At 42.8% G+C, this 16,536-nt stretch overlaps 1 protein-coding gene across 1 annotated transcript in view; it reads right to left on the minus strand.

Moving 5' to 3' along the window:
- Positions 1 to 2,448: 2,448 nt before the first annotated feature.
- Positions 2,449 to 16,536, minus strand: part of UTP18 (UTP18 small subunit processome component) — a 36,366-nt gene continuing 22,278 nt past the window's right edge. The window contains exons 11-14 of the mRNA XM_034640665.1: positions 9,997 to 10,171; positions 4,977 to 5,119; positions 3,356 to 3,394; positions 2,449 to 2,608 (exon numbers count right to left, since the gene is read on the minus strand). Of these exons, the coding sequence (XP_034496556.1) occupies positions 3,370 to 3,394; positions 4,977 to 5,119; positions 9,997 to 10,171 (343 nt within the window). The 3' untranslated portion in view covers positions 2,449 to 2,608; positions 3,356 to 3,369. The remainder of the gene's footprint in view (positions 2,609 to 3,355; positions 3,395 to 4,976; positions 5,120 to 9,996; positions 10,172 to 16,536) is intronic.

Raw genomic sequence — 16,536 nt, forward strand, 5'->3', positions numbered from 1 at the left:
GAGGATCAGTCATCAATGTAAGGATGAGAGCTTTAGGGACTGAGATGTTCAACCTCTCTGAACCTCAATTTATTTCCCTGTAAAAAGAAAGTATTGGCGTGCCTGGGTGGCTCAGTAGGTTAAGCGTCGGACTCTTGGTTTCAGCTCAAGTCATGATCTCGGTGTCATGAGATAGAGCCCTGTGTCAGGCTCCATGCTCAGCAGGGAGTCTGCTTGAGATTCTCTCTCTCTCCCTCTCCTTCTGCCCTGCCCCCTGCTCAAGCTCTCTCTAAAATAAATAAAATCTTTTTTTAAAGAAGTCTTATTAAAAAAAAAAAAAGTATCACTTTCCTTACAGAGGAACAATGAGAATTTCATGAGATTACACGTATATACTGATGTCAGTAAAAGTACAGCGCCGGGGGCTCAGAAATGCTATTCCCACCCTACATTTCACCTTCTCCCCACACCTCTTGCCCCAGCCCCTACTTTCTCATGAGAATAAACAGAATAGACAATGCTTATGTCTCATGGGATTTGTCTTTATGATGAATTTGGGGATGCATGCATGTGGGATGCCAAGAAGCCTGAGCTAGCTGACTGCAAGTGTGGCAAGCACTTCCTTTCATGAGCATTTCCTTGCTTCCATCCCACCCCCTAGCTGAAGTGCAGAAATGCTGGCCACAAGCCCTACAGCAGGTCACACGTTCTGTGCAGACTTGAAAAGGGCTCCATGTCCTCACCAGAGACACACAGGTAAGACTTCTCACCTGTGATTTGTTCAAACAGCAGCAAGAATTTCAATAGACTAATAATTCTTTAGTTCATTAACCATTAGTGGGGCTAATGGGGGAGAGACGAGTAGTAGGATACACTAAGATTTCAACTTCTCATCATTCCAGATAAAGCTGAGTATATTCTGCGAGGCTCTGGATGGCAACACAGCACCTCGCAGCTCAAAATGCCCCCACCCCCCACCCCCAGATAGAAGCCACTTTCACGCTATCACAGCAAGTGCCAACAGAGAACTGTGTAAATGAGATCACGACAGCGGCTCTCATCTCTTTGAGGACTTAGCTTGGCACCAACTACAAGACGCAATGAGAGCCTGACTCAAATTCCCAACTCCCACTGAGGGTAAATAAACATTCAAAGACAAGACACAGGTTTGGTAGCATATCTGTCTGTAGAACAAACAGCACATTTAAATATCTTAGATTAAAACTGGGAATTCGGTGCCTAGCCCCCTAGTAGAGTGTAAAAATGATCTAGAGGTGTTAAAAAGTAGTTAAAATTTCAACTCCTACTTCCATCATTTTCTCTAGAATGATAAATTCCTGTAAATCTTTACACTCTTAGGAACCGAAAATCGTATGCAAAATGAGCACATAGAAGGCTTGGTATCCACATCTGAAATAAACAATGATGTGGGTGAAGTTAAAGACAAGGTGACGGTAAACAGCTATAAAGAGCCTCGCCTTGGATGACTCACGGTCCGATGCTGCCCTCTAGGCCTTCGCGAGACGAATAACACTAATACGTCAATTGGTTTCAGAACTGAAATGTTTAGCATTGGTATTTACTATGGAAGTTGCTGCCGAGAAAAGAGACCAGGGAGGGCCTCTACAATTACACACCGATAGCCCACCTTAATACAAGGTGTCCTTTCGGAATGATCCTGGCATTCGGTGACACACCATCTACTGGGCTGCTCTAGGTCATTGCCAGCAGACCTGGAAGGGCCTTGAAGATGCAAATGCCTTTCACTGAGCTGTTCGTTTGAATATAGTTAAGTGGGATCTATTACTTCTTTGGGCAGAGTCAGAGCCATTCTTTGTCACTGGAAAAACCTACTCTAACCTGACTTTTCCAGGTGTTTGCAAGGAGGAGGGGTGAAAGTTCATAGACCTACTTGATACTTCTCATAACTAATACACCTTAAATACATGGTCTGGTGTCAGTTTAAAGCAAGGTTATACTGAACCGAATTATGCAACATCAACCCTGGAACCTAAATTAAAATGGAACACTTAAATTGATGTAATACATATTTCCAGGAAATCAGTAGGACACATGCACCAAGATTTCATGGGACCCCTCCCCAACAAAACACCAATCACAACCACCTGAAGTAATACGCCCAGAAAAGTCTTCTCATTTCCATTATCATCATTCCAAGAAAACTTGGAAGTTCAAAGTTAATTCCACGAGATCTCACTGCTCTCGTATCAAGCCAACTGACCTCGACAGCTCGGCACAGGCTCTGTTAGCTGATACCCCGAAACATGGACAGCTCTATGCTGGGAGAGGGGGAAACAGTAATTAGGGTAAACTGTGAAACAGGAGAATATCTGTCTATACTATTTTTGGCTACAGACAGGTGTTTCCAATCTCTCATGCTTAGTCTGAAAAGAAGCGCATCCAAGACGGTGTGTTTGTGTGTAGGTGGGAAGGAAAGAACAACATATATTTATTTTCAAGCAAAAGTTGCTATGTGTTTATTAAGACATTTCTGTTAACTTAAATAAGCACAGCTGGCTCAATAAATCATCGTACATACATCATCACACATTCCGAAAGTTTCTGAGAAGATCTATCAAGATGGGCTTCTCCCGTGGCTCAACTGGATCTGAGAAAAGAACAGAAGTTACACACTTCACGTACAGCTGCAGGTCACCAAGGAAACGTCTGGCTATAGAACTTGGGGAGGCAGCACAGCTCGACTGCCCTCCCCTCTGGGCTAAGTTTTGCTCCACAATTAAACCTACAGGCACTCCCAGTCTCCTCAGTATGAGGAGAACAGGTATGAATCTCATACACATGTAGGAATCTCCGAAGAGAGACGAACACGCCAACTGCAAAGCTCAACCTCAGAACTACCGTATTTCCAAGTCAAGCCACGGGAAGGGAGGCGTGCCCTACTGTTTTAAACACTGGGCAGCAAAACTAATGACCAGCCATTAACTAGCTCTGTGACAAGCTACTTTTAATCTCTCAAGAAACATATACAAAATAAGGGGGTTTGAGCTCATGGAAGCTATAATTACATGTGAAGATACTCATCTCTCACTATTATGTTTACCCTTTGTGGGTTAAATGTTCAGGAGTAACAATTTTGATGACCATCACTGAACACCGTATTAGAGATCTGACCTCAGAAAAACAGAGCCAGACTGCTGTGATTTGGAGTAAAAGTTCCCAGGGCAGGTTCAAGTCCAACTGGGCTCTTCCGGATCTACTTCCATCCTACGCCCCTACCTGAAGATACAGCCACCCAGTGGCAGAAACAAAGACCAGCCAAGGCGGCCCTCTGCCAAGTGACAGCCACGGGGACAAACTTAGAACCTGAAGAATCAATACAAAAGGATTTTCTTACTTCAAATATTCTCTTCAGAAGTCTGAGTAATGGTGCAACCTGAAAAAGTAAAAACAAATCATTTGAACAACTCTGTGATTACCCAGAGTACTGTCAATGAGAACGGCACTCGGGAAGATTGTCGGGGGGAGGGGGGATGTAATCATAATCATTCTCACCAGGCAGCTAGGTTAAGACTCCTCAATCCGACAGTCTGAAGGATCCTAAAGCTAATTCTTCAGATGTTAGTAAAAGCGTTAAGCTTGCTCTAAAGCCTCAAATGGGAGTCTATGAAATACCCGATCAGCCATACCCAGCAGACATGTCAGTCCAACCCACTCGCTAGAAATAGTCCCACTAGACAGCAATGCTCTGGAGAAAACTCGAATGGCCTCTGGTGCTCAAACTTAGAGAAGATTCAATTATAATAAAACCAAAGCTTTGGGAGAGAATTTCTAAGTGCAGTAGGAACCTGCATTCGTTTATAAAACTGAAAGAATCACTCCAACAATGATTGGGAATGAGAATGCTGGAATGTATCAATTTTCCAGGAGTATCCCATTTTCCTTTCAAAGTAGAACTTGAGACCATATTACTGTTTGCTATACTCTCTTTTCACAGCTATCTCCTCAGAACCAATTTACATTCCTCCTTTTCTTCACATCAGATTTCAGTATTTTGAAAACAGGCCTTCCCTGAAGTATATGCATAAACACAGGGTCCTACACAGCATTCTCCAGCAACACAAGGGAGCAAGGACAGGGGCTGTGACTGAAGTCACAGGCTCCCAGCTCGCCAGCTCCCCCTTAAGAGCCACCCTGTCACCCGTATCTTCTAGCAACCATGCAATTAGGGTTTGTTCATTCCCACTTTATAGCCAAGTATACTGAGTGCAGAAAAGAACCTGGACAGAGCATAACTTTTAGACCTCTCCGTGGCTGATACCCTTATTTACAGCTTACAGCTGCAGGGAAAGCAGCAACTCTTTAAAAAAAAAAAAAAAAAAAAAAAAACCACACACAAAAAACTTAAATCTAATGGAGTAAATAGTGAATTGCCAAATCAACAAAGGTAAATCCAAATGTAAGGCACCAAGAAAGTGGCATTATTATTAAAGGGGCTACTCTTCCTCAAACTGACATTCTCAAAATACAGCTTACCACCCCCAAATACATAATTTTTTTAAATTAATAAATAAATCTCCAGGTGAACTTTTCTGCTAGTCACATTTTATGGTAGAAAAATGCATTTTGGGGGCGCGTGGGTGGCTCAGTCGGTTAAACGTCTGCCTTCGGCTCAGGTCACAATCCCAGGCTCCTGGGACCAAGGCCCGTGGGTGGGCTCCCTGCTCAGTGGGGAGTCTGCTTCTCCCTCTGCCTCCACCTGCTGCTCCCCACTGCTTGTGCTCTCTCTCTGTCAAATAAATAAACCTTTTTAAAAAATGCATTTTTGTTAGATAATGAAGATGACAGTCAAGCTAAACACTGTACAATTAATAATTTATCACTGCAGCTGATCAATAAGCTATAGAATTCATGAACTACATGTAAGGGCAGAACTGGGAATGTGACAACAACATCTCTTCATATTTTCAAGAGACGGTTACAGGTATTCCTGATGTTTAAACATAAATAATACCCACCTATATAGCAGGGCCTTGCCCTTTTCATTCCCCAAGGCAAAATATCCACTTCTGGGAGAAAAATCCATGGTATGAACAAGAGAAATAGTCTTCTTTTTAATGACTGGGAAGTTGGAAAACACTGTACAGGAGGGAAGGTGAACCTGTAGGAAATAACACAAAGCTTTAAATCACAAGTGTGAACTCGTCTTTCTTAAATTTCAGGCTTTGTTCTAGCTTTCTGCTGGAACAAAAAGTTCACTTTGAGTGTAGTACACATAATGTACAATTCTCTCAATGGAGCAAAGTGTTCTGAAATTAAAATCAGCTTTTCGATGTGCTATTAACTGAGAGGGAAAGGAGGGAAGAGAGGCAAGCGTCTCCTTGATGCTTCTAATGCAGCATTGAGCGCGGGGCTCTGCGATATTCCGGTGTCTGCTGAGTGAATAAATAAATGCACACACTCAGGTAAAAAGTCAACACTGGTACCCATTAACGCTCTGCCTTAACCACCACAGGAAACAATACTAAACTGAGGTCACTTTAATTATGAAGAGTCTGAGTTTACATAACTGAAGCCCAGCAAAGTCCTACCAACTATTCCAATAGCATATGATTTCCTTTCTATACTTTTACTTTTCAACCTCTGTGATGTATATTCTTTGCCTTTTCCAATCTCCTCTGGGGGAGGACAAACTCATGAAAACCTGGTTCATCAAGTGAAACTGGGGAACCAAAAGCCAACTTCCAGGCCAGGCCTGAACGTGAGCAGGTGCAGTGTCTTTCTCCAAGAGTCTACTTCTCGGGAAAAGGAGGAGCCCAAGTCCAAGACTGACACAACAAGGCCTCATCCAATTTGTGGGTAAATAACACCCCAGCGTGAAAGCAGTTACCAGAAGTAGACTAAAATTTTAACAACTCTCGCTTTCAAATATTCTCTACCTTTTCTTAGAAATACAGCACCTTCGTGTTCCAATCCGTGCGGAGAGCTATCACTCAACTCTTTCCCTCAGTAGTCTGTCACCCTCCACACTGTTAGCTGAGGCTTTAAACCATCCAAACCAGGTGATTTTCACAGACGAGCCCTGGGTAAAACCCAGTGAAATACACATCTATTAAACAGGTTTCAATTAGTCACTTATTAGGCCCTATTCCTTCTGACATACACCCATCGACCATTTTGTCAAGAAAGTAAAGTTCACAGTGAATCTCGAAGGCATCTCAATTATTCTCAACTTCCCCAGAAAGCCGGCGCTTCCCCCGCAGCACGCCATCAACACAGGGGCGTCAGTACTAATGAGAACTGCTCTAGACCCACTCCAGCCAAGAAGCTGGCAGTACCCGGACTTGATCTTCACTTTTAAACTTCTGAAACACCACTCTCTATACAGGTTCCTTGCAAAATATATTAAAAAAAAAAAAGAAGAAGTACTTAATAAAGCAGACTAGTTATTCTGTGAGAAGCCACAATATGAATAATGCTAAATGTATTTATACTTAGTTTGGGAATGTGGAAATTATATGAATTTTTGCTAAGTGGTTGGCTTCTTAATTGTGTTTTGCTCAGGCTATCGTAAGTTTGCAACCTCCGAGCATGTGCCAACTTTGCACAGGTGATCCAAGGCATCATGGTAGCAGACCATCAGGAAATAACCATTCCTACGAGTGCCAACAACAGAACTGTCCTATGCCTAACCTTTGTTTCCACCCTGTACGTCACCTGGTACTTTTAAACTATGCCCCAGATATTTGCTCATTAACTCCGCTGGCATGATCTTGAAGTCTGGGAAGCTGCTTTTCTGACTCTTCCAAAATAAAACCTACCAGAACTGACCTTTCCACTTGAATGACTTCTTAAAGATAATTACATTAAACCATCCTGTTTATTTTCTAACCTAAATTGGAAAAAAAAGTCTCCTAATTTGGATTCACGTAACTTCATACTTAGGTCAACTGCTTATTACAAATAGGGAGCTCACAGTGGGGCCAAAATGGGGGCACAAGACACATACCAATTTTTTAAAGCCCATTTTTACCAGAAGGTCGCTGTGTTATTTTTGTGGCTAAATAAAAAGAGTGTCAGAAATACGCGGTAAATGCACACCCTTCATAAAGTGCACGATATAAATGGTGTGTCCTCAGGCAACAAATAACCTGCACAAGCTCGCACGGGGCCGCGGCTTCACACGACAGGCAGTGTGCTCTTTCTGGTGGAGGAGGAACACCGACTCATCGACGACTTATTGTTATGTTTCACCTCCTCTAGACGTGCCTATCAAGAGCAACAGCACAATCACAACGCTCGCCTAAGAGACCCAGCTGTATCCATTTGTGAAGTTCCCCAGCAGACTCTCCCACCGAACTGTGCGCACTTCCTCCCTCAGACCAACTCCCGCCCACCTGCTGAGACATCAGCTGTGCCTGATCCTCTCTTTACCGCCCTTGTGTTAAAAGCTATTATTGAACTGTTGATCAAGAAAAAGCCCGTGAGCGCCTGGGTGGCTCAGTCGGTTAAATGCCCGACTCTTGATTTCGGCTCAGGTCATGATCTCAAGGTCGTAGGATCGAGCCCTGCATCAGGCTCCGTGCTCAGCAGGGAGTCTGCTTGAGATTCTCTCTCTCCCTCTCTCTCTGCCCTTCCACCCACCCCCTGCACTCATGCCCGCTCTCTAAAATAAATAAATAAATCTTTAAAAGAACGTAAAAACTTAACTTCTTTACCTCAGGAAGTTCCCTTTCCCTCCCACACTGTATCTGTCATTACACTGAAGGGCCCAGGTATCAAAATTCAACAAGTAAAAAGCTCACTCATCCTTAATTTAATGGGTAAGAAGTTCCATAACTTTCTACTACATCAAAGATTGTAGATGCAGTAACAATTTAACTTCTGTGTCTCTTCCTGGTGCAGTGGCTTAGATTTATAGTCACCGCTTTGTGCTGGGATAACAGAACTGTTTGGATCACCGTGAGAGACTGCATTTAATGATACTAATGCTGTTTCACTGAGGCATTCTGAGGCTGCTATGTCTGGCTTCTTTCCCTTAGATAGTATGGTTGACTACCATTTAAAAAATGGGATTCGGCTGTTACTAATGAATTCCTTGTGTGATTTTGCCACAGTAAAAAACCATAAATGCTGCCATGATCACTGAAGCAAACTAGGCAGAACTAACTACTAGGCATCTTGCAGAATATATTATGTCAACAGGAGCCCGAGCCCACGGTTTTCTAAAACAATTTACTACCATTAAAATGATAAAAGGTTAATGTGTGCTAGTCCACCATTCCCATTAGAAGAACGGGGATTTTAAAACAGACTTGAATTAGAACCTTCTCATTCATCAAACGATTCATTCAACACAAAGGCAGTAAAACACAATGCTGTTTTTTTCACTCTTTTCCAACAGAATTCTTTCTTCCCGCCAAGACTAGCTTATGGAGAATGCCAATATAAACCACTGATAGCAGCCGAAGATGCTCGCTGTGATACAGGAAGGGCTTAGCCTCCTCCGTGCCCTACTTGCCATTTGAAGTTTTGTACACCTTCTAGGGAACCAAGGACTTCAGCTGGAAAACCACTAAAGTCCTGGGAAGAATGGAGAATCCAGAAACACAGTTCTGCCTTTTAACTAGCCGTTGATGTCAGGTGAGTTAATCCTCTGAGGACTGTTATTTGGCTCACAACTTTTTTGAAGAACTCTTTGTAAATCTTTGTAAACTATACACCATTACACGAAGCTAATAAAATATGCAAGACCCTTTGATGAGTGAACAAGATAAAGGTAAGAGTCTCTGTAGAGTGCTTACAATCTGGCAGTATACACCTACCACCACCACAACACAGTACCTCCACTCAGAGTTCTGGGCCATGTGTGTACCTGGTGCCTGGAGCAAAGAACTGTTAAATAATGAAGAAACCGGTTCTGCCTACAGCGTAGGCAACTTCACAGAGATGCAATGACAGGTCAGCTGGGCTCTGAGGTGGGCAGAAAGGAGTTAACACAGACCTGAGGCTGCTATCCTCAGAAAGGCCCACTTGCAAGGGTGGCCCTTAGATCATGTTTGGGAACTGAACTGGGAAACAGTTCTCTACACTGATGCGACACTTTCCCTCAAGGATCGGACAGCTCATCAGCCCTAAAGCATCTGTACAATGTGGTTTCCGCTGAACACCTGCCTTTACTTCTGGGAGCCTAGAATTTTGGTGCATGCTAGGCAGAGGGCAGCTCCATGATCAGACGCCAATGAAGACCCTGAGCACAGAGTCCCTAATGAGGGACTCCCTGACAGAACACACTTAACACATGTGGTCACAACTTGCTGGAGGAATTAAACACGCCCTGTGTGACTCCATTCGGAGAGGACTCTGGGAAGCCGGTGTCTGGTCTCCTCCAGACTTGGCCCCACGCACCCCTCCCCTGGCTGATTCTGCTGTGTATCCTTTCCCCGTAGTAACTCTCAGTCGTGAATGAGACCATACACTGTATCCTGCGAGTCCTGGGAAATGACCAAACCTGGGGGAGGGACTGGGGACTCCTGGCACAGAGGCGTACTCACAAGTCCTCGCTAGCCATTTAAAGTGTAATCTGCTTACACAATTTATTTCCAAGCTCAATTTGTTTTCAAAATCTAAGAATTGCCTCCCCTACTCCATTATGACAGCAGGGCTTAAAACGCAGAGATAAGGAAAGAAAACTATAGAAAAACAAAGTGTCTGCCATAAACGTGTTCCTTAAGACAAATTCGGAGCCTACGGTGCATCCCCACTTTTACGACCACACCCAAAAGTCACAAGACTAGTAACTTCTGGATCAAAAGAAGCTATCTTTTCAAAATAATCCAACACTCTTCTTCCCTACTATCCTTCCATGTTTTCAACTTAAAGTTCTAAGATTTTTTTTTTTTTGGAAGGAAACTGCTATATATCCTTCTGTACATTTCGGATTTTTTTTTTTTTAAATTAGGCTCCACGCCCAGTGTGGAGCCTAAGGATTATCACTGATTTCTTTTTTTTTTTTTTAAAAAGGTAAAGATATATTACCAATCTGACTGCTTCTTTCATTTCTTCTGAAGCAATTGCCAAGATTTCTGTAGTAGGATTGAAGGTCAGAGAAGTAACACCTGTAACCAAGTTCATTATAGCTTTTATCGGCTTTGGGTTTGTTTCCTGGAGACAAGAATCTTGATTGTATATGTTTACCACTCCACAATTAGAACTGCGAAGAGAAAAGGGAATACAACAAATTAAAAAAAGGACAAAAGGGCTTTCACAACCTAAATGAATACAGATTGAACCCCACACACAGATATCTGTAGCAATCATAGCGTATTGTGTTACAAAGGACCAGGGCTGTAGAGGTCATCCCAAGGCAAAAGCTAGACACAGTCTACTGCAGTCTTGCTAAACTCTAGTTTACTCTGGTGGCTTTTCAACTGTGACCTAGAAAATCCAAGAAAGCATAGACTCTCCATTATTCATTCCTTCAATAAATATTTACTGAATGTCAACTTTATTATGCCAGGCACTAGAGTTAAGTGAGGTAAAGGTGAACAAGACTGAGACCAAGCCTGCCACTCCCACGGTGTTTATGGCCGACCTAACATTCGAAAATGAGAATGAGAGCTGTCCTTCCCCTATTTAGAGTTCCTCTTTTCTCTTCTTATTCTATCATATTTGTGAGAACTGCCAAAACAGTGTTAAACAGCAGCTGTAATAGGTATCTTAGTTCTGCTCTCCTGGGAACATTTACAGTCAAGAATTATGGAAGTGATCATGCACTCTGTTTACTGAAATGTTTACAGCAACAAATTATATCCAATACTCATAAAAAGTAAATCCTGATGACCTGCCCATTAACAGAATCATTCACAGACAAGAACTTTCAGTAAATGTTCAGACTACCTCCTGTTATGGGCATCACTTATAAGGAACAGGGACCAGGTATTTGTAACTGATAGATACTTAATTCAAACTTCATTAGCAAATGCAACACAAACCTGAAAGATACAAGAGATAAAACCTCAAAGTCACAAAGGTGACACACATACATTCCACTAAATGTGCTCTCATTCCTCTCACTCAAACATCCTCATTTATTCTCTCATACGTACTGACTGCCTACAATGAACCAGACACAGTGCATTAACAAGACCAATTCAGTTCACACACACGGTTCTATACCTGAAATGACAGCCAACCACGCAAACAGCATGTTAGTGCTTTCGAGTCTTCCAACTACTTACATACACATTTTCTCATGTGATTCTCAGGACCCCTTACGGAGAGCTAACCATAACCACTCAGGAGACACAACAAATACCCTTGGTTTATTTAATTTTGTTATGGACTGAATCTGTGCCCCACTAAAATTCCTATGATGAAATCTTAACCCCCCATATTAGGAGGTGGGGCCTTCGGGAGGGGATTAGGTCATGACGGTGGAACCCTTATTAAAGTGACCCCAAAGGCTCTCTCCCTCTTTCCACGTGAGGACACAAGTAGTTGACGGTCTGTAACCTGGGAGAGGGTCTTCACGGAACCCAATCATGCTGGCACCCTGCCTCAGACTCCCAGCCTCCAGAAGGATGAGAAATAAACTTCTGTTGTTTATAAGCTACCTAGTCTACGGGTCTGTATTATAGCTCCCCAAAAGGACTAAGACAAATTTCATTTTTTCCTTATTTAAAAATCTTACAGAAAAAAAATGGATATAACTGATTCTAATATGTCACTGAATAATTAGTATTTACTGAATGAGAACTGTATGTCCAACAGTACATAATATAGGAATACAAAATATCAGAAGGAATTTATCCCAGAAAAAGATATACCTGCACGTAATAGCCAGAAATACAAGAGATAGAATACAGCCCACTAAGCTCTGTATGTGACCTATCACATCAAAGAAAGAAAAACAGTATGAGGTGAAACTGGACCAGATGAAACTCTGTGGAAGACACAGGACTCGAGCTGCGGAAGGCAGACTTTAAGTTAAAAAACGAAACGGGGGACACCTGGGTGGCTCAGTCAGTTAAGCATCTGCCTTGGGCTCAGGTCACGATCCACCTATCTCCTATCACGTCGAAATTAGTGTTTTTACTCTAAGCCACACCGCACTTCTGCTTGTGGACATGATGCACCTCTTCCCACACTCCTCCTTTTTTCTCCTCCCCCCTCATACTAGGACAAGTCCATTCTCCTGGCTACCCAGGTCTGGAGCCTGAGAATCTCACTGCTTCTCTCCCATCCCAATTTTCTAAGCAGCTCTGACATACACCACAAACATCACTGCCTATCTCGCCCGTATTCCCATCCCACTGTCCTTAGGGATTGCCCCATTGTGATGACCTCAAGGTTCCCTGCACCTCTGTGCCCCCGCCAAAGGCTGTCGCAGAATTATCTACTTCAAACCCTAAAATTTAGATATGGTCACGATTCTCCTCCACTTAAAAACCCTTGATGTTTTCTCTTTCCACTCGATGTAATGTCCACAGTCTTCGACACAGTGTAAAAGACCTCTACAAGCTGTCCCCCTCCTGCTTCCCTTTGTCGCCTAAGCCTTCAGCAGTCATCCCACCTGCACTCCGTTCAGAATCCAAACCTGAATCCTCTTCCCTCCGTACCCTTCCTTTCCACTACCTGCAATGCCTTTCTCTGAATCCTACCTGGCCCTCCAATGCTTAGCTCAAGTGCCAATACCTACAAAAATACTTTTCCAGGTGACCATTGCAACAGCCTTCATCCAATCCTTACACTTTATTGAGACCCTGAACCTCAACGGCAGACCTCACGACGACTTGTCTGTAAAGAGCTCCATGGCTCCATCTGTCCTCATCATGGGACCAGGAACTATGAGAAGGCGGTGACACACTATCATTCTTCTATCTCACCACCTCTAGCTAAATGGTCAATTTTTTATACATGAGGAAACCAAGGAAGGAACGCATCATTGAATAAAACAGGTTTTTCTGGCACCGTGAAACATATACACGGTTCTGAAGATTCTCTAGATGAACTAAAATGAAACGCATTTTATATATTCAACAAGGGTGTTAAAATTAAAAGGCTATTAACTCCAGGCCCTAAATCCTACTGAATTTCGTATTTTTCTGTAGCCCTGAATTATCCAATATTTTCTGAATATAAAATCAAAATATTTGGGGTGGCAGTGTGGAAAGAACATAGACATCTGACTTCCAGACCCAGCTCCGCCAATAATCCGTTTAATGAGTAACAACCAATAAACAAAACTTAAAACAAGACTGGAACTTCACTGACGGGATTGAACAGGCGTGATTCAACACCCCTTCCTGCGATGACGGAAATGCTCTGTGTCCGCGCGGTCTGGTCCGGGAGCCACTAGACACGGGCGGCTACCGGACCTTAAAAAGTGGCGAGCGTCACTAAAGAACAACTTTTCATTTTAATTAATTTAAATTTAACGCACCACATGTGGCTAATGGCTACTGTGACGGGCATTCAGGATTAGACTAAGATGCCATCCAGACACAAACAACAGACAGTGAAGCTGAAAATGAACGAATACTGAAAATACCCTACAGCACAACGATGAAGAGACACTTCTCTACTAGCTTTAAGTTCCAGAAGACTAGCTGCCGTATTTTCCAAGCCCAGAGAGGTGACTGAAATCACAAAAATCCTGCAGCAAAGTCTTAAGCTACGGGCTCAAAACCCGGATTTAAGCAGAAGAAACAGCAATCCAAGGTACATTTAGAGATTTAAGAGATAAAAGANTATTTTCCAAGCCCAGAGAGGTGACTGAAATCACAAAAATCCTGCAGCAAAGTCTTAAGCTAAGGGCTCAAAACCCGGATTTAAGCAGAAGAAACAGCAATCCAAGGTACATTTAGAGATTTAAGAGATAAAAGATAAAGCTATGTAAAAGCTGAAACAGAATGGTTAAAGCAGATTTTCCAAAGGGATTATTATGTACATGGCACAAAAGAATTCACACTCAAGACAAACTGGACTATAAACTTCCTTTGCTGCTTGTAAGATTTCTTAATTCACAGAACTCCTAGTGAACTGTACCTTTACATATTTAAAAACACAAACACAGGGAAGTGCACCTTCAAAACAGGTGGTAGAGTGGGTAAGAGCTCAGGCTCTGCCGCCAGGCTATTTGGGCTGTAACTGCTGGCTCTCCCTCTCAGTCTCTGCGTAACCCATTAACTCATGCTGCCTCAGCTCCCCCACCTGCAAAGCGAGAAAACAGCACCCATGCTGTGAAGCAGGAAATGAGAATTACTTTACATATGAAAAATATATATACGTATCCACAGAACTATATAGTTAATATACACACACATATGTGCATATATAGTTATATAAGAAAAATGAGAGTCCTTGGCACATGGTAAATGCTGGGAAAAAATTTGCTGCTTAATCTGTTTATTATAATTATTACTCAAAGTTTGGAACTACTTAGATGGGAAGCACAATAAAAAGGCATTTTTTTTTATTTTTTTAAAGATTTTATTTATTTGAGAGCAAGAGAAAAAGAGAGAGACAGAGCACACAAGCGGGGGGAGGAGCGGAGGGAGAGGGAGAGGCAAGTTCCCCGCTGAGCAGGGAGCCTGATGCGGGACTCAATCACAACCTGAGCCAAAAGCAGATGCTTATTAACCTACTTGAGCCACCCAGGTACCCCAAAAAGGCAATTTTAATGTGTGTATTTATAAGAAGCTGATGAAGACTAGAGTCAACAAATCTCTAATAATCACCTGACAGAACTTTGATTTGAAAATACAAAAACAGGTATTCCTATGGCATTGACCTAAAATTCTCAAAATGCAAAGACCCCAAAGTGGTTTGTAGCTTGCAGCCCTAGTAAAAGCAGGAGCCTAAGCTAGTGATCTGGGCCATGGCTGCAGCACGAGACATTCCCAACTCCTTCACTGTAAACAGAGAAAATAAAACAAAATAAAGGAGAGTCTCCAAGTCACCTTATATGGTCATCTGAATTTGGTGAGCTACCTTCTGAGGTCCTTTGGGCCTCTGCACACAAAGGGCTGTCACACACGACAGAGAATATGCCATGTCTCAACTCTTTTCCATTCTTCAATATACAGTGTTTTGTCCATAGTGGACATTCACACGTCTCTTTCTTTTTTAACTGACTGACTTCTATGAAGTCAGCTAGGAAGTCACAAAACAAGATACCCTACTGCACGGACACAAGCTGCAGCAAAGGTACGACCCAACTGCAGATTCCACCCAGTGGAGTGACAGAGGTACTGCACCTGGAGAAGTGAGATCGCAGGGTTCCAGATCCTACCTCGTCAGTGATTTCAGGGGTCTCTAACAGGTCTCTCCAGAGCATCAGTCCCTGTCTACAGAATTAAGGGTAGTCCAGAGATTTCCCAAGTACATTCTAACACTGATGTTGCAGGAATTAATATGAAAGCTTTTTAAAAGTATATAGCAATCCTTACATTAACAAATGCCATAAAAAAACAATAACTTAGGGCGCCTGGGTGGCTCAGTCCGTTAAGCATCTGACTTTGGCTCAGGTCATGATTCCAGGGTCCTGGGATCTAGCCTCACATCAGTCTCCCTGCTGAGCGGGGAGTCTGCTTCTCCCTCTGCCCCTCCCCCTACTCATGCTCTCTCTTGCTCTCTCTCCCTCAAATAAATAAATAAATAATCTTAAAAAAAAAAAACAAAAAACAATAACGTAAATGAACCGAGCTCTCTATTTACAACAGTTTCCCTATTGCCCTATCAGAGCACAACTACAAACAAAGCATCCACCTTATGTCAGGACACTGAATGAGAAGAACTAACAGATACAACACAGATGAGTTTTCAGATCAAAGGCATCAATTCCTAACAGCAGAGGCCAAGGGAGAGGGGTTTCATAGCAGAACTAGGAGGAGGGCAGAGAGGGGAGCAGAGAGAGGAGGAACGGGGCAGAAATGGAAGAAAGGGGAAGAAGGGGAAAGGGAGCCAGCCAGCGGGGTTCAGCTCCTCCTGCCTCTGGCTTCTACACTACCAGTAACTCTTCCCCACCTCCCTAATAACCTCAGAAATTCCTCTAACAAGGTGAAGGCCTTTCCCTACAGGTATAACAATAAAAACCTAATAACAGTCTTTGCCCAAGGACATGAGAATCAGAATTCCATTACACTGAGGATAATTAAAATCAAATGAGTTTAAACTAGTATTAGATTCTTTCCTGTTTGGGTCCTTCAAAGGGCCAATGAATGAAATAGTAAAAGTGATTCAAAAAAGAGAGGCAAGAATCAGAAAAAGACTAACTTTACAAATTTAAGTGAAGGTCATTTTTGGACAATTTTGCTTAAAATTACTTAAAATTAGTTTCAAACCAGTCTTCATTTTAAAGGAGCTTTAGTGCCAGAAGTTCTGCCGACCACGGACTGCTGCCACAGCGTACTCTCTGGGCAGATGCTGGGCGCACACTGACACATCCCTCCCTCCAGGTCTGCAGTAGGTGTGGTGACTAGGGAGAACACAGGACAGGAGGGGCCTTTGTCAAAGCCTTCATTCTGACCTGGTCTCCAAGCTCCACAGCCTGGTCCTACTTTCCTTCCCCCCCCC

Source organism: Ailuropoda melanoleuca, chromosome 13, assembly GCF_002007445.2.
Source record: "Ailuropoda melanoleuca isolate Jingjing chromosome 13, ASM200744v2, whole genome shotgun sequence".
In the NCBI taxonomy this organism is placed as follows: domain Eukaryota; kingdom Metazoa; phylum Chordata; class Mammalia; order Carnivora; family Ursidae; genus Ailuropoda; species Ailuropoda melanoleuca.